Source organism: Monomorium pharaonis, unplaced genomic scaffold, assembly GCF_013373865.1.
Source record: "Monomorium pharaonis isolate MP-MQ-018 unplaced genomic scaffold, ASM1337386v2 scaffold_201, whole genome shotgun sequence".
Lineage (NCBI taxonomy): Eukaryota > Metazoa > Arthropoda > Insecta > Hymenoptera > Formicidae > Monomorium > Monomorium pharaonis.
The window spans coordinates 22,593-35,008 of record NW_023415474.1 but is presented as its reverse complement, the minus strand read 5'-3'; the positions used below and the strand labels follow the sequence as shown (position 1 = coordinate 35,008).

Below are 12,416 nucleotides of genomic sequence, written 5' to 3'. Positions count from 1 at the left end.
AATGAGGAAATGTATAATTCGTTGTGTTATACTAGCAGCACTTGCCTTACTAATGTTTGACATTTTATAATTTGTGATGATAATTGTGATGAGAGAAATGACGTTAAAAATTCAATATTTTATTCATAATTATTCACTGCATCCTGGTTATAATTTATATTTGTAAACTTTTTGAAATATAGCAAATGATAAGTACAATATACTTTTATGTATCTAAAAAAAATTTTCTTCTCTTTATAAGACTTTTCAAGTCGGTTTTGTATTACATTTATTTTATGATTATAAATTGACTAGCTGTGAAGAAAAAATGCATACGCATATTTTATAAAAAAAATATTTATAATAAGTGTATTGAAATAATCTCAGAAGATATGTATTATTTTATCCAAATTTATTTTTATTTGCAAATAGCACGTACGAAAAAACGTGTCATTTCTCGTCTCTAAAGTTTTCAATATGATTGAAGTTTATTACGGAATTTACACGTACACATGCACATTGTACACACACATGACTACATGATAATTTTACCTGTAGATATAATTTATTCTTAAAAAAAAGGCCTAGTGAAATAAGCATGTAAAATCTGCCCCCGTAGATATCGGGTTCAAATTTATACCATAAGTTCAAATTAATATGACATAAAATTTCCCTAAATAATAACTTGATATCTCCATTGATTTAGGAGATATGTAGAGGGAAAGGAAAAAAAATGTCAATTTTCTCGAAAACGGCACGACCGATTTCAATTAAAAAAAAAAATGTTATAAATATCAATAAAACAATTTTTCAAAAAAAAAAAGAAAAATTTTTTGACAAAAAATAAAAATAAAAAATTTTTTAATTTTCAAAAAATGTTTTTGAGGTTATGTTCTTAATTCATACCAACCATATTTAACATAAATATTCTCCAGAATATCCTCTATAACATATATTTTTATTAAATTTTTTCAAGTGGTGCAACATAATGAAAAAAAAAAAATCGTTCTGGTAACGCTGCGCCGTGGTGCACTACTTTGGTCGACGGATGCTTTTGGACATAATTATATCTTTCATCCTTATTCATTTTTATTTTTAGTTCTTATTTATACCTTATTTCACTCTGCTGTAAAAATAATTTGAGGGTCTTAAAGTATTGCTTTGTTAGCAAAGTCTTCTGTTTTTTACTTGTTTTTTTATGGTGTCTTATTCTTGCGGTATTGCACACTACACTTGTTCGCGACTCGGCGATAAGTTCGCTAATTAGCACTGAGGATGAAAACAGAGTGAGTAAGGACCGTGGTGGAAACGGATGTTAAATTAAAACGCAAACAATTATGACGTGTTACTCAGAGTACATCTGAGCCGTCATATATTTATCACAGATAGGAACTTAACATCTACACACGTGTAAATAGTTCGTTGAGCACTTGAAAGAGTTTGTAGGAGTTAAGAGAAGTCCTTTATCAGCACGCTGGCGTGTGCATTGCGTGGTGAGCTTGAACGTCTCGTTGATGATGCATCCGAGCAGTGGCAGATGAGTCTTTCCTTATATAGTCTGACTCAATAACCTAAGTTCATAACGAACGCCTCACCCCCGTAGAGAAGCTGCATTACCTCCGTGTGTCTCTGGAGGAAGCACCGGCGAAGCACATTGGCGGACTTCCTATGGCAGGTGATTCGTTTCAGCCATCATGGGAGGCTCTCAAGGAGAAATACGAGAACAAACGACTGCTCATCACGTCATACTTGGACAGGATCTTTGACGGCTCGGGTCCGATCCAGCGGAAGGCAGAACAGCTCACCACGCTCATCGACACAGTTCAAAAAGCGCTCAAATCTATCAACTCCTTGGGGCTACCCGTTGATCTAGGAGATGTCATCATGGTCCATCACGTGATCAAGAAGCTCGACCGGGTCACGCGCGAACAGTGGGAGAATAAGATCGGCGCAGAGCGATCATATCCACGTTTCGACCAGCTTGTTACTTTCCTGACGGCTCGGGCATGTGCCCTTGAGAACATTGAGGCGGTATCGTCTTCGTTCAACTCGAGTTCTTCATCGACAACGAGGAAACCCAAGGTCACTGCTCATCAGACATCTCAAGGCAAGGTGGCGGCCGACAGTGCTTCCATGGTGTACCCGTGTGACTGTTGAGTCAACACTACGTGGTCACCTGTGCCAAATTTAGAGAGCTTGCACCAGCAGATCGGCAGAAGCTCGCCGTTGACAAGCGCCTCTGCTTCAATTGCTTGGGACGCCACAACGTGCGATCTTGCAAGAGCAAAACAGGGTGCAAGAAGTGCTCGCAGCGACACCACACAATGCTGCACGAGGTTAACACCTCCTCAACATCCGCTCAACCGGCAGCCAGCTCATCATCTCAGCCTTCCAAATAAAGACCCGGTGCAATCGTCTCACCAGACTCATCGTCACGCTCATCCTACTCAACATCGCTCGCCACAGCCTTGGCACAAGTAAGCTCATCGGTATCTGATCTTCAAGTACGTCTACTCATTGATTCAGGCTCAGAACTCACCTTCGTCACTGAAAATCTCATCCGCCAGCTCAACGTTCCTCGACAACGTTCAGCCATCATTGTTTCTGGAATTGGTGGCAAGGAATCTACTCAGACAAGAGGAATAGTATCGCTCACATTGCGTTCTACACGCTCGAATGCAACTGTCAACATTCAAGCTCACGCCCTTCACACATTGACGACCATCTTACCATCATTCGAAGCGGAACCTCAAGAGTGGCCACATCTTAAGAACTTGTCATTAGCCGACCCAGACTTCCTCACTCCACGGGCAATTAACATTCTCATCGGAGTTGATGCCTACAAGCAAATCATCAAGCCAAACATAATCAGGCATTCTCCATTCATGCCAATCACACAGCTCTCCATCTTCGGATGGCTCATCCTTGGACCAGTCAATAGAATATCAGCAGGACGCACGTCGACGCACCACGTTGCGATTCAAGCTAATGAAGAAGCAATACACGAGCTGCTAACGAAGTTTTGGGTTCAAAAGGAGGTACCTACACATGACGTCAGCTTTCTCACCCCGGAGGAGCAGAAATGCGAAACACATTTTCGATCAACACACTCTCGTGACTCTTCAGGAAGATACATTGTACGTATTCCTCTGAAATCGCCAAGCAACATCTTAGGTGACTCGTATAACACCGCTCATCAGTGCCTCAAGAGTCTACTTCGGCGCTTTGCAAGAGACCCCGCATATCAACGTCTCTATCAAGAATTTATGGCCAAATATCAATCGCTCAACCATATGACGAAGGCATCATCAGATTCCCATCATCACTCACAGTATTATTTGCCACATCACGGCGTGCTCAAGCCTAATAGCGCAACAACAAAATTGCACGTTGTATTTAATGGCTTCAGCCTGTCAACATCAGGATATTCCATCAATGATCTCATGTACACCGGAGCGAAGTTACATCTAGACATCACGGATGTTTTATTGTGGATTCGACAACATCGTCATATCGTCTCCACAGATATCACTAAAATGTACAGGCAGATTAAAATTCACAAGGATGATTGGGATTTGCAGCGAATACTTTGGATTGATGACCAACTCAACGAAGTGCCGTATCAACTTACAACAGTCACCTACGGTACGAAAGCTGCGCCGTTTTTAGCGGTCCGAACCCTGCTTCAACTGGCAGAAGACGAAGGACATCGATTTCCACTTGCCGTGCCATCCATCACTCACGGCCGATACGTTGACGATATCTTCGGTGGTGCAGACACCGTACAACTCAAAGAAGTCGCGTGTGAACTAAGAGATCTCTGTATGGCGGGCGGCTTTCCTCTCGCAAAATGGCATGCAACTCATATCGATGTCATCAACGCCCTCAACAATACTTAAGATCAAGGCTCTCCAATCATATTTGACGATTGCGCAACCAAAATACTCGGATTACAATGGCTCCCTCAGGAAGATGTATTTTCATTCTCATTGAAGACTCCCTTCAAGACCGGCAATCTCACGAAACGCCTCGTATTATCTGAAGTGGCTCAGATCTTTGATCCACTTGGCTTTGCTTCACCAGTAGTGATCAAGGCTAAGATGCTCTTGCAGGAGCTTTGGCTGCACAAGCTCCACTGGGATGCAGTCGTATATCTCTCCGTTCACGACTCACATGGCGCCAGAATATCATTTGTGTGCTCCAAGACGAAAGTAGCACCTCTCAAGCGACTCTCAATCCCGAGACTCGAACTCACCGCAGCGCTGCTGCTCTCTCGACTCGTTAAGTACGTTCAAGCCACTCTGAAAGTGAACGTAATGGCTATTCATCTGTGGACGGATTCTCTCGTAACACTCTCTTGGATCAAATCTCACGCATCACGCTGGAAGGACTTTGTCAGAAACAGGGTAACGCAAATACAGGAACTCACGCCAGACGCTCATTGGAGGCACATCCCTGGTACCTCAAATCCAGCTGACTGCGCGTCACGAGGCTTCACAACTGCTCAACTTCAAAGTCACTCATTATGGTGGACGGACCACCTTGGCTAATCAATCAAGACTCTTGGCCGTCACAACCTGCAATCGCTGAAGAGTTGAGAGCAATTGAGGCACGCCCAGGTGTCTCACTAATTGCAGCTGCACTAAAACCTGATTATCACTGGGACATCATCTACAGGTACTCCACTCTCAATAAATTATTGAGAATTACAGCTCTCTGTTTCAGATTCATCTCACGGGTGAATAAGAATCACGATTCAATGCCAATCATGCAAGTATCAACCATGGCTTTGGAGAAGGCAAAACTCTTTTGGATCAAGGCAACTCAAGCTTTTCATATGAACTCAAGGCTTTACAGTCAAATTCTTCGTTACTGAAGACACATGCATTCAGCCGATTGACTGCATATATCGACGCTCAAGGAATCATCCGAGTCGGTGGACGACTCGCTCACTCATCTCTCTCACCTGATGGCAAACATCCTGCGATTTTGCCTCGCCACTCACATTCACGTCTCTGGTCATCGCCCACTCTCATCAACGAACTTTACATGGAGGCATTCAACTCACGCTCGTACATATCCGACAGACCTTTTGGATCCTCGGCGGGAGAGCTCCTGTAAAATCATACATCTTGCAGTGTGTCGCGTGTGCTCGACAGAGGGGGATCCGTGCTCATCAATTAATGGGCCAACTACCTCTCTCAAGAGTCACGCCGTCACGCCCATTTACTCATACAGGGGTGGACTACGCCGGGCCACTCACCATCAAAACTTGGAAGGGTAGAGGTGCAAAAAGTCATAAAAGCTAGATCTGCGTTTTTGTGTGCTTCTCAACATCGGTAGTACATCTCGAGGCAGTCAGTGACTATTCGTCTGACGCATTCATTGCTGCCTACCAACGGTTTTCATCCAGACGCGGCATCGCTCACGCACTCTATTCGGATTGCGGAACGACCTTCATCGGAGCAGATACATCGCTTAAGCGACTGTTCGTTCAGAGCTCTCAAGAACATCAACGGGTCAGCAAGATGCTCGCTCAAGACAGCACGCGATGGAAATTCAACTCACCAGCAACTCCACATATGGGGGGAAAGTGGGAAGCAGTGGTAAAATCAACTAAATACCATTTGCGACGTACCATCGGCGAGACTCAGCTCACCTTGGAAGAGCTCACCACGTTACTCACTCAAATAGAGGCCATTCTCAATTCACGGCCCCTTGAGCCGTTGAGTGATGATCCAGATGACGTCTCAGCTCTTACCCCAGGTCATTTTCTCATCGGAAATCCACTCACAACAATACCAGAACCATCTCTTAACGACCTGGCGGTCTCACGACTCTCACGATGGCAGTTCATTCAACAACAAGTGCAACAATTCTGGTCACAATGGTCAGCTCATTACCTTCAACGCCAACAATCAATTTCAAAATGGCACCATAAGAATAACGACATTAACATCGGCTCATTGGTGCTTATTACTGATGAAAGGTTACCGCCATGTAAATGGTCACTCGCAAGGGTAGCTGCCTTGCATCCAGGCAAAAATGGACTCACCAGAGTGGTAACATTAAAGACTGCCACCACCACTCTTGTAAGACCAGTGACCAAGCTCGCCGTTTTACTAGTACCGCTCTTCGTTTACCGCTTTACCAGTAGAATCGCTCTCTTCGGTACGTATTCTCGATGGCGGCGGTTCACTCTCGTTCATCGTGCTAGTGCTTCGATATAGTTTGGTGTTCGAATCTATTCGTGAGATCGTAGACGTTTCATCCGACAAGTGCTCAAGGAAGGACTCATTCTCATCATCTGTAGAGAGACTCAGCCACAATTCTCTGGTACATCACCATCGAGAGACTCAGGCTCATCACGCTACGCGCACGCCGGCGCCGCGTGACACTGGCTCACGGGCATCATCGTCTTTACCGGTAACAATTAATATAATTTCTGCCGAGTGAGTGGACATTATCTCTCAACTATAGACAATCTCATCAGTGCTCTCAAAACTCAGAAAACGCGTGTAATGTGTATAAGTTAAGATCTGTAAAATATACGATACGACTCGGACATCTCAGAGTCCACGTGACACGTAATTGTTGTGCAATTAATTAAACACCCCTTCCACGAACGTCCTCTCACCCTGCATACTCAGGGGCATCCAGCGATCTCTTCGCCGAGTCGCGAACACCTTCCCTTGAGCAGTCCTTAATTTGGTGTTTGAAGATCTCACGATAAGAAAAAGACACAACGAGCCTTACATAATAGTTATACAACACGAGCTGTGCAAGAGCGTACCGCCGCCATAAAGCACAAGTACAAGAGTGAATCGGAAGACGAGCCCACACTCGTATAGCTATTGTGTGCAAGGCTCCTTGTGCTTTTTTCTTATCGTGGGATCTTCAAACATCTAATTAAGGACTGCTCAAAAGAAAAACTCAGATTATATAAAAAGAGATTCATCATGTGCTCGGGTACATCATCAACGAGAGACTCAAGCTCATTATCGCATGCTTTTTATCCCATTAAGTTGCGATACTTGCCTCATGCCATGGATCGTCGCAAAATCGGACCAATATTTTTCAATTTTGCGCGTTTTCGCTTTGTCATACGCCATTTTGAAAAAACGTATCACACATAACTGTGATATAAAATTTTTTTAAGTGGCAATCCGAATTTTGAAAATGCTTCTTGGAAAACTTTGCTAGCTGTATTAGGTGCTGAGATATTCAATTTTGAATTTTTAACAATGCCCAATTTTAACTATTGCAAGAATAAAAATTCCGGGTTTTGCTAACAACTATGGTTAGTCTTTATTTTAAAACTCGAAACCGTCCTCGGATTGTGAGCGTTCGACGTACATGTGCATGTGTGTTGCGTAGCTGACTTTCCACGGAATTTTACTACTCCAGACTCGCATTAACACAAGCAAATCTGAGTAGTTACGCGAACGAAGCTTCCCCATTAGGAAATTTTAATATTCGATTTTACCACGTAGAAAAAGTTCATTGGGCTGTATCAGTTCCAGGAATTGCGATATCTAATAAAAATAGACGACTTTCATCTGACTATTTCTTATTAAAAGGTTTTACCGTCGGCATTAGCGTTACCCAATGTGCACCACGGAGAGGTTGCGCGATCGGACTTTGCACATCATAGGGCTCTGAAAAGTGCCGTTTTGTGTGAGTGTGTGGGGGAGAGGGATGTTTACCTCAAGGATAAGATAAATGGACGAACATTACGCAAGCTGAAATTCAAACTCTTATAAAGAGTATGCCTCGTCGCATGGAAGTTATTCGTGCAAGAGGTGGTCATATACACTATTAATGCAATATTATATCTCTCCCTCCCTCCCCCCTCCCCCCCCTCTCTCTCTCTCTCTCTCTCTCTCTCTCTCTCTCTCTCTCTCTCTCTCTCTCTCACGCATAGACTCACGCTTACACACCCTCGCGCTCACACACACGCGCGCACACACCCAAAGAAGGTTTGGATTCGCAAAATACCGTGGAACTGACGAGTCACGGGGTCCTTATCCTTGAGGTAAACACACCCCCCCCCACACACAAAATGGCACTTGTCAGAGCCCCATAATGTGCAAATTCCGATCGTAAAATCTTTTAATAAGAAATAGTCAGATGAAAGTCGTCTATTTTTATTAGATATCGCAATTCCTGGAACTGATACAGCTCAATGAACTTTTTCTACGTGGTAAAATCGAATATTAAAATTCCCTAATGGGGAAGCTTCTTTCACGTAACTATTCAGATTTGCTTGTGTTAATGTGAGTCTGGAGTAGTAAAATTCCGTGGAAAGTCAGCTATGCAACACACATGCACATGTACGTCGAACTCTCACAATCGGAGGACGATTTCGAGTTTTAAAATAAAAACTAACCATAGTTGTTAGCAAAACCCGGAATTTTTATTCTTGCAATAGTTAAAATTGGGCATTGTTAAAAATTCAAAATTGAATATCTCAGCACCTAATACAGCTAGCAAAGTTTTCCAAGAAGCATTTTCAAGATTCGGATTGCCACTTAAAAAAATTTTATATCACAGTTATGTGTGATACGTTTTTTCAAAATGGCGTATGACAAAGCAAAAACACTCAAAATTGAAAAATATTGGTCCAATTTTGCGACGATCCATGGCATGAGACAAGTATCGCAACTTAATGGGATAAAAAGAATGCGATAGTACAGAGTGTTCCCTTCAAAATGCTTTTTTACTCGTCTCGATACGATGATTTTTTGCTGAGATATGCGCATTTGAATAAAAAGGCAGTTTTTTACTTTAAATGCGCATATCTCAGCAAAAAATCATCGTGTCGAGACGAGTAAAAAAGCATTTTAAAGGGAAAACTCTGTACTATCACATACTTTTTATCCCATTGAGTTGCGATACTTGCCTCACGCCATGGATCGTCGCAAACTCGGACCAATATTTTTCAATTTCGCATGCTCTCGCTTTGTCATACGCCATTTTGAAAAAAATTATAATGCAAAATTTTACTAAATCAATTCTTAAAGTAGACATTTGAAGCTTTAATTTCTTTTTTTAGAAACCTTTTTATCTTTATTACTCGCGTAGTTATCGTCATTGGAAGTTTAGTGATTTTTTGACAAATTTTAGGTGTACCGCTTTTTTTTCGACTGAGTGTATATATGCATTTATGCTTTATATCGTGTAATACGTTGGGTATTATGTAATTAAGATTAATCCGTTTTTATCTTCTAATATAAAAATATACGCAGGAAGGGCAGTTATTGAATGTGACGCGTCTAAAGAAATAACGCAACTTCTAGCGCGGCGCCTATAGCACGAGATTATCATCTCGTTTTGCCAATAATTGAGAATGATGGAACCCATATATTATTATACATGGATGGATCCGGTTTTTAATACTTTTTAATTTTTGTCCTTACAAAATTTTCAAAATGTTGAAAAAAGGGGTGGAATAAGGTAAATTAAGTTTGAAATTTTTGAAAAATCTAAATATACTATTGTAAAGAGTATAAAATGCAAAAAGAATATAAAACTTTTGTACAAAATATTTTTTCATAAACCTTATATTTTCAAAGATATTCGCCAAAATAAAAAAAATGCGTTATATTCGAGGGGTGATATTAACTCCTAAACGTCGAAATACGCAGATAAAAAAAATATGATTTTAATATTTTTTTATGTTCTACAACATATCCAAAGCTCATTAAAATCGATGAGAGACAGTTCTGTCCGTTCCTTTGTAAAAGCTGTATGGGTAAATTTATGTGCCTTATCCGTATATCCGGCTTGCATAGAATGCATGACAGTTACTAAATACATACAGAAATATTCTACAGCCAAGAAAAGTAATTATATATTTTATTTTATTTCGTTCAAGTAATATATTTCTTCAATCAATAATATTTTCTTAATATTAATTTTCAGGTACGCTTGTCACAAATATTAAAAAATTTCAGCATTTTTTACTTAAAACAAGAATTTATTCCTGTTTCAAGAATATTATAAAACTTGATTGAAGAAGAATTACGTAGGACTCTGGATAGTAATATTTGTTTGAAGTAAATATTCTTGTTTGAAGTTACACTTACTAAAATGTAGAATATGTTTTAAGGAAATGTGATACTTGTAACAAGTTTAGATAGATTTGCAGATGTAGAAAGAAACCAATTATTTAGAACAAGTAATATTTACTTGGAAGCAGTAATTATTTTTCTGTGTGTAGACTAATAAGACGTACAAATGATCCTTGGGCATCCTATAAACATATTACCCATATTGCAGCCTGTGACCATGTCATCGGCAGGCCAGCTGAGTGGCATTATAGTTTATACTTTAAGAGTGTAAATTTGAGATCAATACAGTTAGCCAAGTATATTTAAAAAAAAACTTAAAGACATTTATTAAACATTTATTAAACATCTATTTAAAAATTGCTTAAATGGGCTTGATGATTAAATGATTAAAATCAACCAATGCGATTATAGTGAAGCAAAAATTTGGCATGCCCGGCTCGTTAAAACGCAATGACCCATCAATGTTATACAATATGAAAATTCTTTGTACAAATAAAATAAAAAAATAATAACCTAAAAAACCAAAAACTTTACAAAGTTAAAAAAGATATGTTAAGTATATAAACGCATTCAAAAATGGTTCTATTAAAAAATTAATTTAAAAAAAATGGGAATATCAATGATAACAGATAATGAAACAAAAACTGACAGATAGTAAAACAACACCTCAGTCACATTAATTGCATTCTTGTACATACATTTATTAATATCAATAACATAGAGCCTTGGAAATTCAGAAAAAATATGAGCTGGGCACGTCGTTTTTGCTTCACTATAATCCCGTTGGTTGATTTTTATCATTTAATCATCAAACCCGTTTAAGCAATTTTTAAATAAATGTTAATAAATTTCTTTAAGTCTTTTTTAAAATATACTTGGATAACTGTATTAATCTCAAATTTATTTTGGAAAGCACGCGTTTATTGTACTTGGCGTATCTTTTTTACCTTTTTAAAGTTGTTAAAAAATATAATAAATAAACTTATATTAAAAAATACAAAATTTTATATATTAAAAAATTTTTGTTCTTTTATTTTAAAATTATGGAAATACATTTTAAAATTATTTTATAACTTTATCCTAGTCCATTATAGCTTTTTAGAACTCAAATATTATTTGCATCGAATAATTTTATAAAAAAAAGATTAACAATATTATTCTGATATACAATCGTACGCTCGTTTGTCTTGGTTTTCAGATGATATCTAGGCACATATCACATCTCAAAATGTGTATCAAGTAATTTTATGTATTTAAGTACTTGAAAAGGATTGAAACCAACGGTCAAAACGTTGTGCTCTACTTAATTAAATATATTTAAGGCCAGTCAGTTCGAACTTAACAATTGCATTGTTTTTTAATAAAATTATCTTGATTACAGTCAGTGTCATGAGAGCGTCGTAAGCAACACTAAAGTAAAGTATCTACGGAATCGGACACAGGGAGGGAAGGGGGTGATTATGTTGATTTTTACAAATTTTTTTTTAGAAAAAACTATGACAACTCTCTTGTGACACTAACTGTAAATATTTATAGTACTTCAAATATTACTTTTTATATATTGTTAATATTACATTTTACACATTTTATCTATTATTTCTATATTTTCAAAACTCTATGTTATTGAAATCCGAGTGTGTGTGTGTGTGTGTGTGTGTGTGTGTGTGTGTGTGTGTGTGCGTGCGTGCGTGCGTGCGTGCGTGCGTGCGTGCGTGTGTGTGTGTGTGTGTGTGTGTGTGTGTGTGTGTGTGTGTGTGTGTGTGTGTGCATACGCGCAAGCGTGCGTACATGAATCCAAATGACAATATTTTTATTTTACATTCTTTTTTTTACAATGTAAACGTGTAAAAGCACAAAAACTTACTTTAAAAAAAAAAAAATTATCTTCTCTACAAAAATAACAATATGAAGAAAATGTGCCAATTAAAGCGTTTAAAATAGTTAAAGATATTTATTTTGAAAATATTCTCAATCAAAATGTATTTATATTTGTCATTTATATATGTCTTCAAATCAATCTCATAATACTGCAGCTTTCATTGTATACATATGGTCTCTTGATTATGAGAAATGGGATATTGCTGCGTTTATTGGTAAAATATTAATCAGGTCAGTGTAAAACTTTATAGCTTATAACCATGCACACCATCGACTAAATCCTACATTTAAATAAAAAAATTACACAGAATAAAAAATTGCAGTATTATAAGATTAAGTCAAAGACTAATGTAATAACAATAGTAACATTAAAGTAATATTTTAAACAACAAAAAGTTAACCATCTTAAAATTTTGTTATGGAGATTTAAATCGAGTTATATAATTGTATTATATTACTCGAGTCAACTAATGTAATTAATAAATT

The 12,416-nt window shown here is 38.5% G+C and overlaps 1 protein-coding gene across 1 annotated transcript; it reads left to right on the top strand.

Moving 5' to 3' along the window:
* Positions 1-5,489: 5,489 nt before the first annotated feature.
* Positions 5,490-6,227, top strand: LOC118648129. Its single transcript, XM_036294389.1, has one exon. It carries the CDS (start codon positions 5,508-5,510, stop codon positions 6,207-6,209), a length of 702 nt encoding a protein of 233 aa, XP_036150282.1. The 5' UTR covers positions 5,490-5,507; the 3' UTR covers positions 6,210-6,227.
* The last annotated feature ends 6,189 nt before the right edge of the window (positions 6,228-12,416 follow it).

Excerpts from the sequence above, each read along its gene's own strand:
- LOC118648129 (XM_036294389.1), top strand. The coding sequence starts at position 5,508 with ATGCTCGCTCAAGACAGCACGCGATGGAAATTCAACTCACCAGCAACT.